This window comes from Leucoraja erinacea, chromosome 27 (assembly GCF_028641065.1).
Source record: "Leucoraja erinacea ecotype New England chromosome 27, Leri_hhj_1, whole genome shotgun sequence".
NCBI classification, from domain to species: domain Eukaryota; kingdom Metazoa; phylum Chordata; class Chondrichthyes; order Rajiformes; family Rajidae; genus Leucoraja; species Leucoraja erinaceus.
The window spans coordinates 7,372,455-7,397,147 of NC_073403.1; the positions used below are offsets into that span (position 1 = coordinate 7,372,455).

Consider the following 24,693-nt stretch of genomic DNA (forward strand, 5'->3'; position numbering starts at 1 on the left):
GTACCTTGTTCCGGTTGCCGCTGGATTTTCAACATGTTGAAAATTCTCGGCAACCTGCAACGACCTTAGATGGGTGCCGGCAAGTCGCCGAAAAAGTTGCGTAAGTGGGACAGGCCCTTTACCCCGGTGAATTTTACAATACATAATATCTGTGCAAAATAAGCTACGAAGGTGCTGGAGCCCATGAATAGTTGGGAATACTGTGAACTTCAGTGGTTCCTGTTTTCGCAGAGAGTTGGGTGTTTAGTAATGCATTTCGTTGTCTCTGTACTGTACACTGACGAGGACAATTAAAATTGAATCTGAATCTTAGGACTGACTCCAGTATTTGTGGACTGCTCGCATATTTAAATCGAATGAGTAACTCATCCGCATCACAATGGGGGAAATATATCAGCTTCCCCACCATTGCTTCAGCAGCTTCTCACCTCCATTCCCTAAGAGCAGCATAAAATCAGATGGTCTAAATCTTTAACACCTCGTATCGTTTCATAATAAATAGTCCTACAACATCTATGGTTAAACAAGTGTCTTGATCTCATTGAAGCTTGGATCCACAACTCCTTGCAAGGTATTTTCCATTGACATCATTGACTGTGTCATGGTTTTGAGATATATGGAAATCAAATTGCTGGCCTTGTTTCATTGCACTGAAACATTTGACTGCACGCTACAAGCATTTGAGGACTCGCTAAGGTATGGACAGGCTCTCCGTCCAACATTGTATTTCTTTCTTTAGAAGAGATGGCCCAGTGATTAAGAATTCTCCTGCTATGATATCTCAGGTAGCGACTCACCTCTCCTACACATTAGAAGGGAAATCTTAAGAGTTAGATTGTTGGTCAGGCAAGACTTGCTTACAATTTTGATCCCGGTTTTGACAAACGTTTTTATATAGAAATATACCATTGCATGTTCAAAGAGAATGGTGTATGTGTTTCTTTCAAATCTTCAGCATCCGTCTGTATCATTGTTTGATTTGAAGTAAGTTGACTCAAAAGTGTAGGCAATTCTGAAAAGAAATTCAGCCAGTCAATCTTTAACTTGTTGTGCTGTTTTGTAAAGTGTAATGAGTCTGACACTGGGAATGTGTGTGTAAACCATTAGGTCAGATAAGATAAGACACAATATGCTGGAGTAACTCAGCGGTCTGAAGAACGGTTCCAATCCGAAGGGTCACCTATTCTTTCTCTCCAGAGATGCTGCCTGACCCGCTGAGTTACTCCAGGCAACAACCTACATTTCAGAATTAAACGCTGGCAATTACATGGATAGGATAGGTTTATAGGGATATGGGTTAAACGCAAGCAGGTGGGACTAGTGTAGATGGGCCATGTTGGTCGGTGTGGGCAAGTTGGGCTGAAGGGCTTGTTTCCATGCTCTATCAATATGACTCTTTTGCAACAGTGAAAGTGCCTCACGTTTGTCTAAACCGAGATCAAGATTTTAACCAACAATCCAACTCTTAAAAATATATTATTTTTCATGTGTAGAAGGAGAGGTGAGTCACGACCTGAGATATCATAGCAGGAGAAATCTTTATATATCACTGGGCCATCTCTAATTAAAAAAGAAAATACCATTCTGGAGAGACTGTCCATATCTTGACCAGCCGTCAAGTGCTTGTAGCACATAGTCAAATGATTTGGTGTAAAAAGCGAGGCAAAGCAATTTGGTCACCACTTCAGATGGTGATGTTACAATATTCAGATTACACAGGGAGTGTGTACGTATTCAGATTCAGATTCAGATTCAATTCCCTGTTTCCTCCCACACTCCATAGATGTACAGGTTGCTAGTTTAATTGGCTTCGGTAAAAAATTGTAAACTGGCCCAAGTGTGTAGGATAGTTGCTAGTCTACCGGCTTATCACTAGTCGGTGTGTATACGGTGGCCTGAAGGGGCTGTTTCCACCCACATTCGAAAGACCTGCAGGTGTGTAGATTAATTGGCTTCTGTAAATTGTCTCTAGTGTATAGGATAGCACTATTGTAGTTCATATATAGTACATGGGTAGACACCACAAGCTGGAGTCTCTGGAGAGAAGGAATGGGTGACGTTTTGGGTCAAGATCCTTCTTCAGTACATGGGTAATTGCTGGTCAGTGTGGACTCGTTTGGCTGGAGGGCCTGTTTCCACGCCTGTTTCCACGCTAAACTCAACTCACTTATCTCAACTGAATTAAATCCATGACCTTTCATTAGAATTGATGTATTACAGCCTGAAACTAAGTCTAAACTCTGACCAATTCTCATGAATGCACTGGAAAGTCTATTGTCAAACAGTTCATTATCTGAATGGTGGCCGATTAGGAAAAGGGGAGATGCAACGAGACCTGGGTGTCATGGTACACCAGTCATTGAAAGTAGGCATGCAGGTGCAGCAGGCAGTAAAGAAAGCGAAAGGTATGTTAGCATTCATAGCAAAAGGATTTGAGTATAGGAGCAGGGAGGTTCCACTGCAGTTGTACAAGGTCTTGGTGAGACCACACCTGGAGTATTGCGTACAGTTTTGGTCTCCAAATCTGAGAAAATACATTCTTGCCATAGAGGGAGTACAGAGAAGGTTCACCAGACTGATTCCTGGGATGCCAGGACTTTCATATGAAGAAAGACTGGATACACTCGGCTTGTACTCGCTAGAATTTAGAAGATTGAGGGGGGATCTTAAGAAACATACAAAATTCTTAAGTGGTTGGACAGGCTAGATGCAGGAAGATTGTTCCCGATATTGGGGAAGTCCAGAACAAAGGGTCACAGTTTAAGGATAAGGGGGAAATCTTTTAGGACCGAGATAAGAAAAACATTTTTCACACAGAGAGTGTTGAATCTCTGGAATTCTCTGTCACAGAAGGTAGTTGAGGCCAGTTCATTGACTATATTTAAGAGGGAGTTAGATGTGGCCCTTGTGGCTAAAGGGATCAGGGGGTATGGAGAGAAGGCAGGTACAGGATACTGAGTTGGATGACCATCCATGATCATATTGAATGGCGGTGCAGGCTCGAAGGGCCGAATGGCCTACTCCTGCACCTAATTTCTACGTTTCGATGTTTTCCCAAGATACTAAGTGCTAATATTTTTCTCCCCTTCTTCCAGGCGGATGTTTCCTTTCCTGAGTTTTAACATCACGGGCCTGGATCCTTCTGCCCACTATAACATTTATGTGGATGTTATCCTGGCAGACCAACATCACTGGCGATACCAGGGAGGAAAGTGGGTGCAGTGCGGCAAGGCAGAAGGCAACATGCAAGGTCAGTGTACAGCAGACGGAAGCAATGTGCATTCATTGAATGGTTACTGAGGGAATGGGCTTGCATGGGGAGAAAAGTACCTACCGGCCTCTGGCCCATGTACACGTATCTACTGCCTTGTCTGGAGTTTATAGGAGGCAGTAGATGCGAGTGCATGGGTCAAGATACATTCATCATCCTGTAGTCCCTACTATGCAGGATACAATCACATTTTCCTCAGCAATTCCACTATATATTTTATTGTAACCAATAATCTATCTAGTTCTACCCAAGATAGACACAAAATACTGTAGTAACTCAGCGGGACAAGCAGCATCCCTGGAGATGAGGAATGGGTGATGTTTTGGGTCGAGACCCTTCTTCAGGTCTGATTCTCTTGCACGATTCCCCCCCCCCCCCCACCATGTTTTGTGATCCGGACATAATCTAAGGACTGAATCGGCCCATTCGTGGGGCCTTTCAGCGCCCGGCGCGGCTTCAAATCAAACTGCTACATCGAGGCGACCGATGCTCCCAATGTTGAAGCCCCCGCCTGCCGATGAAAGACCCGGCGTGAACGGGCCGATTCAAGCCCCACGATTCGGGGAGGACGACGCTGCCGTTGCTGGTGTTCGGAGTCGGTCACCAACCGGGTCAGCTCCCGATGTTACCGTCCACAGGGCCCATGGCCGAAGCCTCGCGTGTGGGCGCAGGGGTGCGGTGCCAAGAAAACGTGTCCCGTCCCCCCCCCTCCCCCGCATGTTTTGGCAGCGATTTCCGTGCCTGTTCATGTGACCAGAAATCACATGGGCGGCACGGTGGCACAGCGGTAAGGTTGCTGCCTTACAGCGCCAGAGACCCAGTTCAATCCCAACTACGGGTGCTGTCTGTATGGAGTTTGTATCTTCTTCCTGTGGGTTTTCCCCGGGTGCTCCGGTTTCCTCCCACACTCCAAAGACGTACAGGTTTGTAGGTTAAGTGGCTTTGGAAAAGATTGTAAATTGGCCCTCCTGTGTAGGATAGTGGTGGTGTACGGGGTTGCAGGTGGACGTGGACTTGGTGGGCCGAAGGGCCTGTTTCCATGCTGTATCTCGAAACAAAACTAAATCTCGATCTTGGTATCTCGTTCTCAATCTGTATCGATTGAGATTAGATATAAGTATACGCGACCCCCCCTCTGATTGTATGAAAATAACTGCAATTAACTTAATTTAGAGATACAGTGCGGTAACAGGCCCTACGGCCCACCGAGTCCGCGCTGCCCAGCGATCCCCGCACACCTACATAGAAACATAGAAATTAGGTGCAGGAGTAGGCCATTCGGCCCTTCGAGCCTGCACCGCCATTCAATATGATCATGGCTGATCATCCAACTCAGTATCCCGTACCTGCCTTCTCTCCATACACCCTGATCCCCTTAGCCACAAGGGCCACATCTAACTCCCACTTAAATATAGCCAATGAACTGTGGCCTCAACTACCTTCTGTGGCAGAGAATTCCACAGATTCTGTGTATGAAAAAAATGTTTTTCTCATCTCGGTGCTAAAAGATTTTCCCCCTTATCCTTAAACTGTGACCCCCTTGTTCGGGACTTCCCCAACATCGGGAACAATCTTCCTGCATCTAGCCTGTCCAACCCCTTAAGAATTTTGTAAGTTTCTATAAGATCCCCTCTCAATCTCCTCCCCATACACACTGGGGATAATTTACAATTTTACCCAGCCAATTAGCCTCCAAACCTGCCTTCGGAGTGTGGGAGGAATCCAAAGGTGTCGGAGAAAACCCGCGCAGGTCATAGGCCGAACGTACAAACTCCGTACATACAGCACCCATAGTCAGGATCCAACCCGGGTCTCTGGCACTGTAGGTGCCGCTGTAAGGCAGCAACTCTGCCACTGCTCCACCGTGATGCCCTTCTTATGGAATAACTTACACAAATTGCTAACTTTACCCCGTTATATATTCAACACCAGCAGAATATTTCTGCAGTCTGGGCAACTGTTGTAATGTAGAAAATACAGAGCCAGTTCAAACCAGTGTGTTACCACAAAAGGAAACTTTATTCGGCAAAATATTTTGCTCTCAATTTTGTTGGGCGAGAGAGAAATCGGGGGTGATGTTTTTATTTAAGTTGGTTCAGTTTGACATCACAAAGCGATGCCTCTAACAGTACCTCACTACAGCGATGGAATACCAAGCAAGGTATTAAAGAGGTTTTGTGCTTGCATCTCTGCAACCTGAAACCACACCCTTCTGAGGTGACAACAGCACGCACTGAGGCATGGTTAACACATAACCTGCTGAGCAAACATGTATCAGAGGAGCAAAGGTTTGCAGATGGCCTGAGTCAGCATTCGGCATTGTCAAGTGATGTGGTGAGAATCCTAGAAATTACTGAGGCTGAATATGTCGCACGGCTGATTCTGTTGCCCCAACGGGTTGGTTCTAAGGGGCAGGTGGAATCATGGCAACTTTGTCTTTCCGCTGACTTGATAGTGTGCACCAGAAACTTGTCACTGTACACAAGACAATAGAGAAACCGAAGGTAGCCGGTTCGAATCCCGCTTGGAGTGCATACTGTCGTTGTGTCCTTGGGGCAAGACACTTCACCCACCTTTGCCTGTGTATAAATGTAATGTAATTATGTGAAGCACTTCGGGGTCAATGCAAGTTGACTAAAAATGTGCTATAGAAATAAGATTATTATTATTATTATTATAGAGATGACGTGGCTGGCTGTCTGTTGTTCTGAGGTGAACTGCATTCAGCTCGAGTGAACTGCATTCATTCTTTACAGTAGGATCATAAAACTGGTGCTTTAAATCACATTCCTGGATGTTAACGACTTGTTAATGGTCCCATTAACAGCCAGCCAGATATCCCATTCATCAGATCATTAACAAATGAGCAGCACATCTGGTGTTGGTTAAGTTTGTGGGTAAATCAGAGGTTGATTTGTAACGGTTGAAGTCCCCCTTTCAAGACGGCAAAAAACGTTGTTTGTTCTTGCGTCAAATTCACGCACAGTGTATAGCTGCACCTGTGACTCCTCTAGTGAGAGTATTAAACGGCTTGCCTTGGTACAGCACTTAATTGCAAGCCTAGGCCATCAGAGTCATAGAGTGATACAGTGTGGAAACAGGCCCTTTGGCCCAACTCGCCCACGCCGGCCAACAATGTCCCAGCTACACTAGTCCCACTTGCCTGCACTTGGTCCATAACCAAGAACTCTCTGCCACAGAAGGTAGTTGAGGCCAGTTCATTGGCTATATTTAAGAGGGTTTGATGTGACCCTTGTGGCTAAAGGGATCAAGGGATATGGGGGAAAAGCAGGAATGGGGTACTGAGTTGGATGATCAGCCATGATCATATTGAATGGAGGTGCTGGCTCGAAGGGCCGAATGGCCCACTCCTGCACCTATTTTCTAAAAAAAATAAATAAAAATAACCCCCTCCAAACCTGTCCTATCCACGTACCTGTCCAACTGTCTCTTAAACAATGGGATAGCCCCAGCCTCAACTACCTCCTCTGGCAGCTTGTTCCGTACACCCACCACCCACTGTGAATTCTATTCTGGTTTACCACAGTGCAACATTTTTGCAATGTACCTGCTGATCGAATGTGTGAAGCACAACAGCTGAGTTGCACACAGCAAGTTCTCAAGCACGGTTAGGTGCAATGGCCGGCCGACCTGTGTCAGTGAAGTTTGGTGGAGGGTGAATATTGACCTGCATTTGGAGATAGCGAGCTCTTCTTTGCGATGGTGCTTTGTACCACCTTTCACCAACACCTGATGAAGTGAACAGTCAAGCACCTTCAGCATCTCAAACTTAATCAATCTCAAACCAACTGAAGGAGCAGTGAAAGAAACAGAGAAAATAGGTGCAGGGGTAGGCCATTCGGCCCTTCGAGCCAGCACCTCCATTCAATATGATCACGGCTGATTATCTAAAATCAGTACCCCATTCCTGATTTTCCCCCATATCCCTTGATTCCGTTAGCCCTATGAGCTAAATCCAACTCTCTTGAAAACATCCAGCGAATTGGCCTCCACCGCCTTCTGTGGCAGTGAATTCCACAGATTCACAAATCTCTGGGTGAAAACGTTTTTCCTCATCCCAGTCCTAAATGGCCCACCCCTTATTCTTAAACTGTGACCCCTCCCTGGTTCTGGACTCCCCCAACATCGGCAAATATTTTTCCTGCATCTACCCTGTCCAATCCTCTAAGAATGTTATATGTTTCTATAAGATCCACTCTCGTCCTTCTAAAGTCCAGTGAATACAAGCCCAGTCGACCCATTCTTTCATCATGTGTCTGTCCCACCATCCCGGGAATTAACCTGGTCTAACGTTGGTACGGTTCCTAACAATTCAATTCTCCGGCAACATGTTAGGAAGATAGACGCAAAGTGCTGGAATAACTCAGCAGGTCAGGCAGCATCCCTGAAGGAAAATGATCAACGGCGTTTTGGGTCAGAGATGCTGCCTGACCCCACGCTGAGTTACTCCAGCGCTTTGTTTCTATCTATGGTATAAAGCAGCATCCACAGTTCCTTCTTATAAGGGCGGTCACGGTGGCGCAGCGGTAGAGTTGCTGCCTTACAGCGAATGCAGCACCGGAGACCCAGGTTCGATCCCGACTACGGGTGCTGCCTGTACGGAGTTTGTTCATTCTGCCCGTGACCTGCATGGGTTTTTTCCGAGATCTTCGGTTTCCTCCCACACTCCATAAGACGTACAGGTTTGTAGGTTAATTGGCTTGGTATGAATGCAAATATTTTCCCTAGTGGGTGTAGGATAGTGTTAATGTGCGGGGATCGCTGGTCGGCGTGGACCCGATGCGCCGAAGGGCCCGTTTCCGCGCTGTATCTCTAAACTAAACCAAACTAAAGTAAACAAGGGAGGACTATGAGTAAGATTTCCGTTGTAAAGATTCTGGAGCTGCAGAATTGGCAGAGTCGGAGGTCTCTACACACGGGGAAACATGGCTCTCATCTTAAAGCTGTTTCATGCACGAGGCAGAACGGCCCATCTATAAAAGGGTTTAGAATGGAATTCACCCCCACAACACTTATTCCACATGCCCACTCCTGGAAATTGTGCAGTTACTGGGTTTCACTGTCCACAGACCTTTAAACAAACACTTTCCATGGCTCATGTCATGACTTTTCCAGCAGCGATCAGGTGTCCTGGTGCTGAATGCACTGTAATATTTTCCAACCAGTTTTACTTTATAATAATCCAATACTACACCATCTGGGCCTCTGCACATTATCCACTAGACCCCTTGTCTGCTAACATTCCTGCCTTCAACCCCTTGATTTTTCAGGCTCAAACTAGGATGTGAGTGTTTTTTAAAAACAACTTCCTTTATTTGCTCTGTGGAGTTTCAGAGGCTGAGAGCTGATAGAAATATATAATATGGGAGGATAGACACAGCAGGGCGGGCAACATCTCTGGAGGGAAGGAATGGGTGACGTTTCGGGTCGAGACCCTTCTTCAGACCATAGATAGGGTAGACCCTTGTTCCTCGGGTGGAAATGTCAAAGACTAAAGGGCGTAGCTTTAAGGTGAGAGGGGCAAAGTTTGAAAGGAGATGAGAGCGGGCAAGTTTTTTACACAAGAGAGGGGTGGATGCATTGAATGCGATGCCAGGGGTGGGTGGCAGGGATGGATAAGATGTTGGCATTGAAGGGAATATTGGAGCAGCACGTGGATAGTCGACAATCAAGAGTGCGTTAGTTGCCACATAAGCAACTGCAGAGTGAAATTCATTTTGCATTTATTACACATACGGGCACTGCCATTAAGATGCAAGGAATGGAGGGATATGGATCGCGTGCTGATAGAGGAGACTCGTTTAATTTGGCATGGTGTCCAGCATGGACACTGTGGGCCGAAGGGCCTGTTCCTGTGCTGTTCTATGTCCTGTCTTCTAGCACGGGCTTTAGGAAAGAGTTTAATAGATGGTTCGCAGAGGGAAGGAACAATTTTCTGCCTTCCTCTAGCAGGAACAGTGTCGCCCTCAGCTACCTATCTCCCCGATCCCCCCCCCCCCCTTCAACCGTCCAAAGGGATTTCCAAAGTTTTGAGTTGGATAAACTCAATGTTGCTGCAACGTTTGCTGTCCACAGAGTTGAGTGATAGTGCCCTCCACTGGTTTCGGATATCATTACAACAAACCTCTCTGAGCCCCCACGTAAGCCATCAGTCTGAATGATGGTTCCACCCTGAAAATCTGCCCATTCCCTCCGCAGATGCTGCCGGACCCGCTGAGTTACTCCAGTACTTTGTGTGTTTTGCTGTCTTTAACTACCTTTTAGTTTTGGGGCTGGCAATGCACGATGTGATCAATAGCATCAATAATTGATTATCCAAGTCAAGTCAAGTTTATTCATCAAGATGTGCAGTGAAATGAAAAGTGGCAATGCTCGCGGACTTTTGTGCAAAAAAAACTAACAAACAAACAACCAGACAAACTACAAACATCCACCCACTGATCTGTGCATAGTCCTCTGTGTGTTTGCTGCAAGACAATAGACCGTGTCGAGCGGCTTTGTAGCGCAGCGGTAGAGTTGCTGCCTCACAGCGCCTGAGACCCGGTTTCAATCCTGTCTACAAATGCTGTCTGTGCGGAGTTTGTACGGTCTCTCTGTGACCTGGTGGGTTTTCTCTGGGTGCTCAGGTTTCCACCCACACTCCAAAGACGTGTAGGTTTGTAGGTTAATTGGCTTCTGCAAATTGTCCCTGGAGTGCAGGATAGAGCTAGTATACGGGTGATCGCTGGTCGGGGTGAACTCAGCGGGCCGAACTGCCCGTTTCCACGCTGTATCTCAATTAAGACAGTAGATTCTGCCAAACCTATAGCGGGCCGAACTGCCCGTTTCCACGCTGTATCTCAATTATGACAGTAGATTCTGCCAAACCTATTGCTTCAAGACACAAGGAGACGAAAGGAACCACAGATGCTGCATTCTTGACCAAAGCACAAAGTGCTGGAGGAACTCTGCAGGTGAGGCAGCACTGTGGAAGAAATGTACAGGCAATGTTTCGGGTTGGGATCAAACACCAGTTTGAAGAAGGGCCCTGAGCCAAAATGGCATCTGTCCATTTTCTCCATAGATGCTTCCATGACCCATGTTGGTCTTCCAGCAGATAGACACAAAATGCTGGAGTAACTCGTCGGGACTAGCAGCATTCATGGATAGAAGGAATGGGTGACGTTTCGGGTGACCGCCCTTGAAGGGCCTCATCCCGGAACGTCACCCATTCCTTCTCTCCAGAGATGCTGCCTGTCCCGACGGGTTACTCCAGCATTTTGCGCCTATCTTCGATTTAAACCAACATCTGCAGTTCCTTCCTGCAACATTAGTCTTCCAGCAGTTTGTGTTTTGCTCATGAGGTCCTTGTGTCTATAAAGTTTTCTGACTCGTTCTTAAAAACATCCAACAGTTTCATCACCTTTTGTTGTAGCGAATACCACGGCTCTCCAGTTTCTCTGTGAATTCATTGCTCTTCATTTTAGTACTAAGCCTGACACTCACCGTACATCAAGAGAAACTCCATCACACGAATAAGCCACAGTTGTTTTTTTAAGTTAGGATTTTGTAGGTTTTAATTAAATCCCCTTTCATTCTTGTAAACTCTAGTAAACTGGGACTAGAAACATAGAAATATAGAAACATAAAATAGGTGTCGGACGGTGGGCCATTCGGCCCTTCAAGCCAGCACCGCCATTCACACGCCGTTGTTGTAACAGGAGAGGAGCCATTTGGCCACCTGCTTGCAGTTCTGGTCGTCCCATTACAGGAAAGATGTGGAGGCTTTAGAGAGGATATGGAGGATGGTTTAAGGGCCTGTCCCACTTTGGTGATTTTTTCAGGCGACTGCCGGCGTCATTGACTGATGTATCTGGGTTGCCGAAAGCTTTTGAACATTTCAAAATCCAGCGGCGACGAAAACAAAATGTTCAAGACTTGAGGAAACTCCGCGGGTCAATACATCGTCATGCCGTGACTTTCTCGGTGACCTGCTAGGTCAGTCAATGATGCCGACAGTTGCCGAAATAACGCCAAGTGGGACAGGCCCTTTACCAGAACACTGACCAGATTAGAGGGTTTCAGCAACAGGGAGAGGTTGGATAGCCTTGAATTGTTTGTTCTTGAACGCTGGAGTTTGAGGAGAGATTTGATATAAGTATATAGAATTGTGAGAGGCACTGATACATAGAAAACATAGAAAATGGGTGCAGGAGGAGGCTATTTCCTGCACCGCCATTCATTATGATACGTAGACATTCTGAATCTTATTCTCAGGGTGGAAATGTCCCATCACTGGAGGACATGTGTGTATGGTGAGACAGGGAGTTTAACGGAGATGTGCGGGGCAAATATTTTTTAATTTAGAGATACACCACGGAAACAGGCCCTTCGGCCCACCGAGTCCATGCCGACCAACAATCCCCGTACACTAACACTCATCTAACCACTAGGGACAATTTACAATTTTACTAAGCCAATTAACCTACAAATCTGTACGTCTTTGGAGTGTGGGAGGAAACCGGAGCAATCCCTGGAGAAAACCCACGCAGGTCACGGGGAGAAATACAAACAAAATACAGACAGCACCCGTAGTCGGGATCAAACCTGGATCTCTGGCGCTGTAAGGCAGCAACTCTACTCTGCACCACCCCGCCGCCCTTGCAGAGAAAGTAATGGGGGAACTGGAGTGGTGGTGGAGGAAGGTACAAGAGTGGCGTTCTAAGAGGCTTTTAGACAGGCACATGGCATTGTAGCGAATAGATGGGATAGGGATCATGTGCAGGCAAATGAGATCAGTTTAACTTGGCCTCACGTACAGCACAAACATTGTGGGCCGAAGGGCCCCGTCCGTTCCTGTGCTGCACTCTTCCATGTTCTATGTCACAGTCAATTCCCACATACAGCAAGAGTTGGGATCTGAAACCATTCCTCATGGTCGGGTTGGAAGTGCAGTGCATCTATCTGCCTGACTTTGTGCTTTGGACCCATTTATGCCATTGCAGGAAACCGGATGTACATGCACCCGGACTCACCAAACACAGGAGCCCACTGGATGCGGCAGGAAATCTCCTTTGGGAAACTCAAGCTGACCAACAACAAAGGAGCATCCAACAACGTCACCCAGGTAAGTCAGGTCTCCCCGTTATTGCAGCGAGGCATCTACTTTAACAAAACAGGACCTACCTCCCTTCCTAAACCACTGGCCCTCAACATCTGTGGAGATATGCAGAAGATCCTTACCCAGCGCTGGTCTTGTTGACTATCATTGTGAGCCCCCAAAGGAACAGGTGATGCATTGCTCAATATTCATACAACGCTTTTCAGCCAACCTTTCTTATTTAATATCCAATCCTTCCTTAGAAAGAAATAAGAGGTCGGCCATTTAGGACTGAGATGAGAAAAAAAAAAAAAAACTTTTCACCCAGAGAGTTGTGAATCTGTGGAATTCTACTGCCACAGAAGGCAGTGGAGGCCAATTCGCTGGATGTTTTCAAGAGTTAGATTTAGCTCTTAGGGCTAAAGGAATCATAGAAACATAAAAAATAGGTGCAGGAGTAGGCCATTCGGCCCTTCGAGCCTGCACCGCCATTCAATATCATCATGGCTGATCATCCAACTCAGTATCCTGTACCTGCCTTCTCTCCATACCCCCTGATCCCTTTAGTCACAAGGGCCACATCTACTGTAACTCCCTCTTAAATATAGCCAATGAACTGGCCTCAATGACGTTCTGTGGCAGAGAATTCCACATTCAAGGATCAAGGGATTATGGGGGCAAAGCAGGAACGGGGTACTGATTTTAGATGGCCAGCCATGATCACATATGAATGGCGGTGCTGGCTAGAAGGACCGAATGGCCCACTCTTGCACCTACGTTTCTATGTTTCTTCTCAGCGGGAGTAGTGCTCTGACTGTCACCCATCTGTACTTCGAAGTTCAAGCCCATGAGATGAGGCAGAACATGACCCTGGAGTGGACCCAATCTCAGCTGGGTCTTGACTGTCAATTGCGCTCTAAGTTGGCGATGAACATTGACCCACTTGCTGGAGGGCGCGCGGATCTACCTCAAGGATCAAGGAAATGTAATATTCCCCCGAGAGTTTCTAAGAAAGGATTGGTTATTAAATAAGAAGTTTGGCTGAAAAGTGCAGCATGAATATTGAGCAATGCATCTCCTGATGTTTTGGGGGTGTGCAATGATCGTCAATGAGACCAACACTGAGAAAGGATCTTCTGCAGAACACCACAGAGGTGGAGCAGAGTAGAGGCGGGCAACTGTTGGGCGAGCAGGGCACCTGCCTACAATATGTGGCAACATGGACCATGCTTAAATGCAGTGTTTACATTGCCAGAGCTCCTCCATGTTGAATCATGCTCCTGCCCTCCACTGCCCCCTAGCTTCCCGCCCCTAACTACTCAACATTGTATTCATTGTTGTCATAGACAATACACAATAGGTGCAGGAGCAGGCCATTCGGCCCTTCGAGCCAGCACCGACCGCCATTCAATTTGATCATGGCTGATCATCCACAATCAATTCCTGCCTTCTCCCCATATCCCGCGACTCCTCTATCTTTAAGAGCCCTAGCTAGCTCTCTCTTGAAAGTATCTAGAGAACCGGCCTCCAGTCATATCTGGTAAGAAAATAGAACATTAAAAAAGCACAGCGCAACAACAGGCCCTTCGACCCACCATGCCCGTGCAGAACATGATGCCAAGTAAACTAATCTCCTGCACGCCTGCACGTGATCCCAATCCCTCCACATCCACGTGCCTTTCTCAAAGCCTCTTAAAATAACACTATCATATCTGCCTCCACCACCGCCCACAGCAGTGTGTTCCAGGCTCCCTCCACTCTCTGTGTTGAAAGATTGCACGGCCCACCTCCTTTTAGTGGCGCAGCGGTAGAGTTGCTGCCTTACAGCGAATGCATTCGCCAGAGACCAGGGTCTGATCCCGACCACGGGTGCTGTCTGTACGGAGTTTGTACGTTCTCCCCATGACCTGTGTGGGTTTTCTCCGATATCTTTGGTTTCCCCCCACACTCCAAAGACGTACAGGTTTGTAGGTTAATTGGCTTGGTAAATGTAAACATTGTCCGCAGTGGGTGTAGGATGGCGTTAATATACAAGGATTGGTGGGCGGCACGGACCCAGTGGGCAGAAGGGCCTGTTTCCACGCTGTATCTCTAAACTAAGCTTTACCCCTTTCACTTTAAAGCTATGCCCGTTAATCTTTGATTACTTGGATAAGCATTCCATTTTATAAGGCCATCAGTTATAGGAGCCGAATCAGTTACACTGCCATTCAATCATGGCTGATCTATCTTCCCCACTCAACACCACTTCCCTTTCTTCTCCCCATCACCTTCCTAATCAAGAATTTGTCAATGTCCACTTTAAAAATACTTGATGATTTGGCCTCTGCTGCTGTCTGTGGCAATGAATTTCACATCACCACCCTCTAAGTACTAAGTGTTGTCCATCAAAGGTCAAGAAATTCCTCCTTGTCTCCTTTCTAAAGGTAAGTCCTTTTAGTCTGAGTCTGTGCCCTCTGGTCCTCGACTCTGGAAGGCAGACCATGACTTTGCCTATTTGGTCTTGAACTTGTGTGTGTTTTGAGGTTCCCCTGGCACCAGTTACCCTCTGGTACCTTGGCAACGTACTCAGTCTTTGGCACTAGAGTGCAGAGGGTGGAAATCAGCAGGAGATCCCCGTAGCATGACGTTTTGAGCCTTGGCCGGCGCCCATGCTAATGCTACACCGCGTGTCGTTTAAACTGGGCAGCGTTGTAATCGTTGGCGTCTCCTCCCCTCTCGTTGACGTGTGGGATTGTGTTACAGATGATCGTGCTGCAGTCGTTGCACAAGTACCAGCCGCGACTTCACGTGGTGCAAGTCAAGGAGGACGGAACCGAAGAGCCGTACCTCACGTCAAAGATGCAGGCGTTCACGTTCCCCGAAACGCAATTCATCGCCGTCACCGCCTACCAGAACGCTGATGTGAGTTACAGTCCGTCAATGTTTCAGCCGATGATACGTTTCTGTTGGTCGGGGCGACACTCTGAATGGATTGCTGGAGTAACTCAACGGAACAGGCAGCATCTCTTGAGAGAGTAAAGGGCCTGTTCCACTGTACGAGCTAATTCAAGAGCTCTCCAGAGTTTCCCCTGATTCGAACTCGGAGAATTACGGTAATAGCCGCCCGTAGGTACTCGGGGCTCCTGTGGACATTTTTCACAGTGCTGAAAAATCTTCACGAGTCTTCCCGAGCTTACCGCGTTTCCCGAGTACCTGCCGTTAGCGTTACGAGCCGTTAAGAGACGTCCCTGATCTCCGACGTACATTCTACGTGCTTACCACGAGTTTGATTTTTTTTTTTTAAACTCGGGAGAGCTCTTGAATAAGCTTGTACAGTGGGACAGCCCCTTCAGAGTTTTCAAGAGAGTTAGATGTAGCTCTTGGGGCTAAAGGAATCGAGGGATATGGGGAAAAAGCCGGAATGGGAAATGATTTTAAATGATCACATTGAATGGCGGTGCTAGCTCGAAGGGCCTAATGGCCTACTCCTGCACCTATTTTTCAATGTTTCTAAGAAACCCTGTCCTGCTGAATTACTCCAGCATTTTGTGTCAAATCTTCAAGTTAAACCAGCATCTGCAGTTCCTTGCTACACTGAATGGATGACTGTGTTTGTTTCTGATGGAGAATCGAGCTGCTCCCACAACCCTTTGATCACCCAAGAAATGAAAAGGTGATCAAAGGGAGAGAGAACCTATGTGGACTGGTGGGAGTGGGGAAGGAACACAGGGTGTGTGGGTGACCTGGGGTGAGAGTGCCCCATGCTAAATATGATGCTGTGCTAATCTAACCTCGACCTGTGCATAATCCGTATCCCTCCACTCCCTGCAAATCCATGTGCCTATCCAGAAGCTTTTTAAATGCATCTACCATATCTGTCTCCACCAGCGTTCCAGGCGCCCACCGCTCTCTTTGTAAATAGACTTGGCACACACATCTCCTCTCGCCTTACCACTATGCCCTCTAGTCTCTGACATTTCCACCCTGATGGAAGATTCAAGATTCAAGAGAGTTTATTGTCATGTGTCCCTGATACGACAATGAAATTCTTGCTTTGCTTCATCACAAAACACCATAGTAGGCAAGAGACAAGATACAAGATACATTTAATTGTCATTTGGACCCCTTGAGGTCCAAACGAAATGCCGTTTCTGCAGCGATACATTACAAACAAATAGACCCAAGACACAACATAATTTACAACATCCATCACATCGCTGTGATGGAAGGCCAAATAAACTTATCACGACTATGCTTGTGATCGTCCTTGCAGCCATGTCATGGATGAGCCTGGAGTGGAATCCTTCCCTACACTGCAGGACATTCCCTGATTTTATGAATGATGATTGAAGAGTTGATTATCCTCGCCGACCCAAACTGAGAATTAGACCTAAACTGAGCAGACAGGGTTTTCCGGGGCAGCGAGCTCTTGAGTGGAAAGGAAAAGCATATTCTGCTGTACACTGGGTAAGCGCAATGTGCTGGAGTAACACAGCGGGTCAGGCAGCATCACTGGAGAAAAATTGGATATGTGACTTTCCAGGTCTGGACCCTTCTTCACACTAGCCTATCTATTTTCTCCAGAGATGTTGCCTGACCAGCTGAGTTGCTCCAGCATTTTGTGTCTATCTTTGGTATAAACCTGCATCTGCAGTTCCTTTTACATGTTAAACCAATTTGTGAGTAGTTTTTGGGGGGGATTTCTACCTCTGGTTAACCACATTGGAATGCTTTCTTTTTCAGATCACCCAACTTAAAATAGACCACAACCCTTTTGCAAAGGGCTTCCGAGATAATTTTGACTCGTAAGTATATTTAATGATGCGAGATAGACACAAAATGGTGGAGTAACTCAGCGGGTGATGCAGCATCTCTGGAGAGAAGGAATGGGCGACGTTTTCGGGTCGAGACCCTTTTTCAGACTGATGTCAGGGGAGGGGGACGGGACAAAGATAGACTTGTCAGTCTCCCTACCTGCTTCCTCTACCTGCAACCTCCGGCAACCACCTGCAACCTCCGGGAACCGCACGGAAACCTTGGGTGGGGCGCAAAGTCTCCAGAGGTTTCCGTTCAGGTTTCCTAAGTGGGACAGGGGCATAAGACTAGTGGGAGAACTGGACAGGGGAATGGGAGGGAGAGAGAAAGCATGGGCTTTTTGAAGTTAGAGAAGTCAATGTTCATACCGCTGGGGTGAAAACTACCCAAGCTAAATATCAGGTGCTGTTCCTCCAATTTGCGCTGGGCCTCACTCTGACACTGGAGGAGGCCCAGGACAGAACTCCCACACAGGGCGTGGATTATTTAAATTATTTTCCACGCACGTTATTGTGACTTTTTCTTAACCCCAATTTATCTGCTTCCAACATGGCCAGCTTGGGGTTTCAGATACCCAGCCTGATCCCCAGGATAGTGGGTATATACATGAGAGGAATTGCATCAACTCGGCTTTTACTCCCTAAAGTTTATTATAAAAGGAGTGAAATCTTCACAGAAGGCAGTGGAGGCAGATTCACTGGATGTTTTCAAGAGAGATTTAGATTTAGCTCTTGGGGCTAACGGAATCAAGGGATATGGGGAGAAAGCAGGAATGGGGTACTGATTTTGGGATGATCAGCCGTGATCATATTGAATAGTGGTGCTGGCTTCAATGGCCTACTCCTGTACTTATTTTCTATGTTTCTAGGTTAATTGGCTTGTGTTTTTATACTTGCTATAAGGGTGAATTGTCCCTAGTGTGGGTAGGCTTGTGTTAATATGCGGGGGGTGTTCGGTGCAGACTCGGTGGGCCAGAGATCCAGGTTCGATCCTGACTACGGGTGCTGTACTTGTGGAGTTTGTACGTTCTCCCTGTGACCGCGTGGGTTTCCTCCAGGTGCTCTGTTTTCCTAGAAGTTCCCAAAGATGTTTGTTGTTGATTGGGCCTCTGTAAAATTGTCCCTAGTGTGTAAGAAGTGGATGTGAAAATAGGGTAATGGAGGGCTGGCATAGACTCGGTGGGCTGAAGGGCCAGTTTCCATGCTGCATCTCTAAACTGCAGCAAGGAATATTAACTGTAAAGCATGAGATAGACACAAAATGCTGGAGTAACTCAGTGGGTCAGGCAACATCTCTGGAGAAAAAGGATGGGCGACGTTTTGTGTCAGAACACTTCTTTCAGTCTGAAGAAGGGTCTCGACCCGAAATGACAGCCAGCCTTCTCCTCCACAGATGCCGCCTGACCCTCCAAATTACTCCAACACTTTTCAATCTACAGTGGCTTGCAAAAGTTTTCATACCCCTTGAACTTTTCCACATTTTGTCACGTTACAACCACAAACGTAAATGTATTTTATTGGGATTTTATGTAATAGACCAACACAAAGTGGTGCATAATTGTGAAGTGGAAGGAAAATGATACATGGTATCTTTGGCAGTTCCTTTCCGCTCAGTCTGTGGAATTCTCTGCCTCAAAGGGCGGTGGAGGCAGGTTCTCTGGATGCTTTCAAGAGAGAGCTAGATAGGGCTCTTAAAAATAGCGGAGTCAAGGGATATGGGGAGAAGGCAGGAATGGGGTACTGATTGGGGATGATCGGCCATGATCACATTGAATGGCGGTGCTGGCTCGAAGGGCCAAATGGCCAACTCCTGTACCTATTGTCTATTGTCTACTCAACAGCCAAAAATCTGTAGCCTCCCTTTGATCTGGTATTTTGTTGGTACACATGCCTGATAGAAACATAGAAACATAGAAATTAGGTGCAGGAGTAGGCCATTCGGCCCTTCGAGCCTGCACCGCCATTCAATATGATCATGGCTGATCATCCAACTCAGTATCCCGTACCTGCCTTCTCTCCATACCCCCTGATCCCCTTAGCCACAAGGGCCACATCTAACTCCCTCTTAAATATAGCCAATGAACTGGCCTCACTGGCCTCAACTGATCAATGGTGTTTTATCATTAATGTGTTATTATTATTAATATTTAGTGTTTTCTGAGTTATTCGTAACTGTCACTATGTCATGTTGTCACTTGTGGGCGGAGCACCAAGGCAAATTCCTTGTATGTGAATACTTGGCCAATAAACTTACTTACTTGCTTACTTGTCTATTGTCTATTAACTGCCTCAGGAGCGATGTTTCTGCCTCAGAAGTTTAACCCTCCCCTGCAATTGTGTGTGTTTTTTTCCAGAATGTACACCACTTCGGAAGGAGACCGCCTGACTCCCTCTCCGCCCGACCAGCAGAACTGCCAGCAGATAGTGCCTGGCCCTCGTTACCAGCCTTTCCTTCACGACCAGTACATGAATGCCCTGCCTCAGGGCAGGTACTACAATGGGGAACGGACTATGTCCCACACGTCCAAGCACAGGGAGGACATCACAAACCCTCACCGCTGGTTCATGTCCCCAGTCCAGCAGTCCACCGCCAACCGGCTGGATTTCAGCACGTACGATCCCGACTACTCGGGGAACGCGTTTATGACTTACAGCATGAAGGGGTTCCCTCTGCAAGCAAGTCCCCATGCCCTTGGTTACTACCAGGATCATCCATTCAGTTCGGGCAACACCTGGGGTGCCAGGGGAACGGCCGGCCAGTACCACCACGGCAAGCCTGGCTCAGCTCTGACCTGGTACAGACCGGTTGGTGAAGCCAGGCCAGCGCTGCCCAGCCTGGAGGACAAAAGCAAGGAAGCGGAGGACTCCTCCTGGCTCGAGCCCCCCTCTGTAAAGTCGGCCGACTCCTCCGACTCGGGACTGTACGAGGTGGAGTGTAAACGGAGGAAGGTGTCTCCCTACAACTCCAGCACCGAGAACTCGCCCCCCAACCAGAGCAGCGAGAAGGAAAACGGCAGCGATACTGGCTACTACAGTTTCTACGCCAACTGAGTCACTCCCCGGACAGCAGCGGGCGGGCAAGACCCTGGCCAGTGATATGTGTGTGTGCTGCAAACTCACTCTGCTACCAACTCCTGAGACTGGCCACCACCCCTGTGTCACACCCCCTCAACACCAGCCCAGACAGTGGGCAATGTCCCTTTAATATCCATCACCTTACACTCAACTTGTCCTGAGAGAAGGGGGGGGGGGGGGGGGGGGGAGAGGGTGGGGGAGTCGGTGAGTATGAGTGAGTGAGTGGTGAGTGTGAGTGTGAGTGTGTGTGTGTGTGTGAGTGTGAGTGTGTGTGAGAGAGGGAGTGTGTGTGTGTGTGTGTGAGAAAGAGTGACAGTGTGAGAGAGAGAGAGAAAGAGTGAGAGGGGGGAGAGTGCATGTGAGAGTGGGTGTGAGAGTGTGTGTGAGTGAGTGTGAGTGGGAGAGGGAGTGTGTGTCAGAGAGAGTGAGAGTGTGTGCGAGTGTGAGTGAGTGTGTGTGTGTGAGAGAGAGAGTGAGTGTGTGTGTGTGTGATAGAGAGTGAGTGTGTGTGAGAGAGGGAGTGTGTGTGAGAGAGTGAGAGTGTGTGCGAGTGTGAGAGAGTGTGTGAGTGTGTGTGAGAGAGAGTGAGTGTGTGTGAGAGAGAGAGAAAGAGCGAGGGGGAGAGTGCATGAGAGAGAGAGAGAGAGAGTGGGTGTGAGAGTGTGTGTGTGAGTGAGTGTGTGTGAGTGAGAGGGTGCATGTGAGTGAGTGCATGAGAGAGGAGAGAGAGAGGAGAGAGGGAGCATGAACGTGTGTGTGTGAGAGAGAGAGAAAGCTTTGTGGAATGAAGGGGTTTTAAATGCCCTCTGATACAAACAGATCTAACTACAGAATGTTGAGGCTGTGCTGCATGAAGTGTTTATATTGAAGGCGGCTCCTGTCGTTAATGTGATATAAAGGGGTGTCGCAAGGAAATTAAAACATTACATTCAGGCACAATGTTATCATTCACTGGTGAAACTTCATGCCCGGAATATCTCCCTGTCGTGTAGGATACTGGACACTGTATCTTACAGCTGCAATAGAATACAGAGGAGAAACAGATCATGAAATAAGATACACTTATAGATCATTTGAGGAGTCTGATGGTGGCAGAGTGCAGAGATAAAGTATGCTTTTAATATGCGTGTATGTTTACTGTGTTTAAAGATGTATCGTTTTACTTTAAGAATGTGTTTTTCTAATTCAGTGTTATTTTTTATCAGGTTGCCAGTGAAAGTGGCAAGTCCATTGCTGGCAACTTCATCACAATAGCAGGGACCCCTCCCCTCTTGGTGAGAGAGGAACGCACAAAACAGGGGCTGTGATGCTGTTGTCGGTGAGGCTGGAAGTAGAGCAAGCTTTGATTTTTTGGGGGGGGGGGGGGGGGGGGGGGGTTTCAACAAAAGATTCTTTTATTTCTCAACAAAAACAAATTAAATGTTCCGGGAAAAAAAGAAACAGCTGTGCTGGTAATATTTGTCTTCGCTGGAAGTCTGCATCCCTACCACATACTGACCCCGTAATGCTACGAGACATAGGAGAATCAGGCCATTCGGCCCATCGAGTCCGCTCCGCCATCCGATCATTGCTGGTCTATTTTTCCCATCTCAACCCCCGTTCTCCTGCATTCTCCCCATAGCCTTTGCTGCCCGTGCTATATCAAGAACCTATCAATCTCTGCTTTGAAAATACCCAGTAACTTGGCCTCCACAGCCGTCTGTGGCAATGAATTCCGCAGATTCACTGGTTAAAGAAATTCCTCCTCATCTCCATTCTAAAGGTATGTCCATTGATTCTGGGGTTGTGCCCTCTGGTCCTAGCCTAGACTCACCCACTGGTGGAAACATCTTTCCCACATCCACGCTATCCAGGCCTTCCATCATTTGGTAGGTTTCAATGAGATCCCCCCTCATTCTTCTAAACTCTGTAAGGAATAAGAGTGGATACCACCCAAATCCATCTTGTCTTTTTCTCTGTTCCCTTGTTCCCTTCGACCCAGTCCACCAAACTCAATCCCACAGTCTCTCCCATGACACCCGTTCTAATCAAGAATTTGTCTATCTCTGCCTTTAAAAATATCCACTGACTTGGCCTCCACAGCCCTCTGTGGCAGTGAGTTCCACAGATTAACATCTGACTAAAGAAGTTCCTCCTCACCTCCTTTCCAAAAGAGAACCCTTTAATTCTGAGGCTGTGACCTCTGGTCCTAGACTCTCCCACCAGTGGAAACGTCCTCTCCACACCCACGATACCTTTCAATGTTTAATAACCATGAGTTAGCTACCAGCTATCAACGCAAGGATATTCGGCATGGCTCCAGATGGTAAAATTAGCAACTGAGACGGGGAGAAGGTCTCAATCTGAAATGCCATCCATTCCTTCTCTCCAGAGATGCTGCCTGTCCCTATGAGTTATTCCCAGCATTTTTGTGTCTATCTTTGGAGAAGGAGACAGCTGTTCTATAACTGCACAAAGATCGTATGTGGAGGTTGCATGTAAATATATTTTATGTAATTATTTTGGGACCAGTTGTAAATGGCTTCGATGATGGAGAATGTAAAGGCTTTGCGACCAACCAACCTTGTTACTGAATACAAATGTAACTTAAAAAATATTAAGGTGCACAATAAGTTATATTAAAAAAAAAATGCTCCTCCCGTGTCAGTGTTAAATATGAGATCTTTCTTGAGTTTTATTCCTGATTAATTTATTCAAAAAACCTTGGTGTACATTACTGGTTTTGTACAGGTTACTGTAGTATATATTAAATAAATGTACCTCAAATATCGAATGGCTGCAGCTATTTCGTTTTTTAATAAAAAAAAGAAAAAAGAAATATTGTGCTGGAAGTTGTTTTTAAATCGAAAAGACTCATTAATATTCCACTTTTTCTTAATCTAAGGCCATCTCAAAGCACATTTATGAAGCACTTTTGAAATGCAGTTGTATAGGGCTCTGGTGAGACCACATCTGGAGTATTGTGTACAGTTTTGGTCTCCTAATTTGAGGAAGGACAGCCTTGTGATTGAGGCAGTGCAGCGTAGGTTCACGAGATTGATCCCTGGGATGGCGGGACTGTCATATGAGGAAAGATTGAAAAGACTAGGCTTGTATTCACTGGAGTTTATAAGGATGAGGGGATATCTTATAGAAACATATAAAATTATAAAAGGACTGGGCAAGCTAGATGCAGGAAAAAATGTTCCCAATGTTGGGCGAGTCCAGAACCAGGGTCCACAGTCTTAGAATAAAGGGGAGGTCATTTAAGACTGAGGTGAGAAGAAACTTTTTCACCCAGAGAGTTGTGAATTTATGGAATTCCCTGCCACAGAGGGCAGTGGAGGCCAAGTCACTGGATGCATTTAAGAAAGAGTTAGATAGAGCTCTTGGGGCTAGTGGAGTCGAGGGATATGGGGAGAAGGCAGGCACGGTTTATTGATAGGGGACGATCAGCCATGATCACAATGAATGGTGGTGCTGGCTCGAAGGGCTGAATGGCCTCCTCCTGCACCTAGTTTCTATGTAGCCACGACTAACACTGTAATGTTCTGCGGCTAATTTGCTTGTACTTTGTAGACAATTCAAGTTCATACGTTATAGGAGCAGAATTAGGCCATTCGGCCCATCAAGTCTATTCCGCCATTCAATCAAGTCAAGTCAAGTCAAGTTTATTTGTTATATACACATATGAGATGTGCAGTGAACTGAATGTGGCAATGCTCGCGGACTTTTGTGCAAAAAGACAAACAACCAAACAAACTATAAACACAATCATAACATACATATTCTTTTACATAATAAATAATGGAAGGAAAAAAAAACGTTCAGTAGAGTTAGTCCCTGGTGAGATAGGCGTTTACAGTCCTCTGGGAAGAAACTCCTTCTCAACCTCTCCGTTCTCACCGCATGGCAAAGGAGGCGTTTGCCTGACCGTAGCAGCTGGAACAGTCCATTGCAGGGGTGGAAGGGGTCTCTCATGCTATTGTTGGCTCTGGAGTTGCACCTCCTGTTGTATAGTTCCTGCAGGGGGGGGCGAGTGAAGTTCCCATAGTGTGTTCGGCCGAACGCACTACTCTCTGATCTATCTTTTCCCTCAACTCCATTCTCCTGCCTTCTCCCCATAGCCCACACATTGTTCAATTCAATTCAATTTAATTTATTTGTCATTTGGACCCCTTGAGGTCCAAACGAAATGCCGTTTCTGCAGCCATACATTACAAACAAATAGACCCAAGACACAACATAATTTACATAAACATCCATCACATTGCTGTGATGGAAAGCCAAAAAACTTATCTCTCCACTGAAAAATGCCCGATGTCAGAGTCAAAGTCAAAGCCCCCGGCTGGCGATGGCGATTGTCCCGCGGCCATTAAAGCCACGCCGGGTGGTGCAAGGTCGCACACCGGGTCTTGGTGTTAGAGCCCCCGGCGTGGAGCGAAGGAGAGTAGGTAAGCGTTAAGGCCCCG

General features: G+C 46.9%; 1 protein-coding gene across 1 annotated transcript in view; it reads left to right on the forward strand.

Annotated features, from left to right (window-relative positions):
* tbx21 (T-box transcription factor 21) overlaps positions 1-20,373 on the forward strand; it is a 48,578-nt gene extending 28,205 nt beyond the window's left edge. Inside the window, exons 2-6 of the mRNA XM_055656958.1 lie at positions 3,096-3,250; positions 12,277-12,398; positions 15,117-15,275; positions 17,097-17,158; positions 19,522-20,373. Of these exons, the coding sequence (XP_055512933.1) occupies positions 3,096-3,250; positions 12,277-12,398; positions 15,117-15,275; positions 17,097-17,158; positions 19,522-20,218 (1,195 nt within the window). The 3' untranslated portion in view covers positions 20,219-20,373. The remainder of the gene's footprint in view (positions 1-3,095; positions 3,251-12,276; positions 12,399-15,116; positions 15,276-17,096; positions 17,159-19,521) is intronic.
* The last annotated feature ends 4,320 nt before the right edge of the window (positions 20,374-24,693 follow it).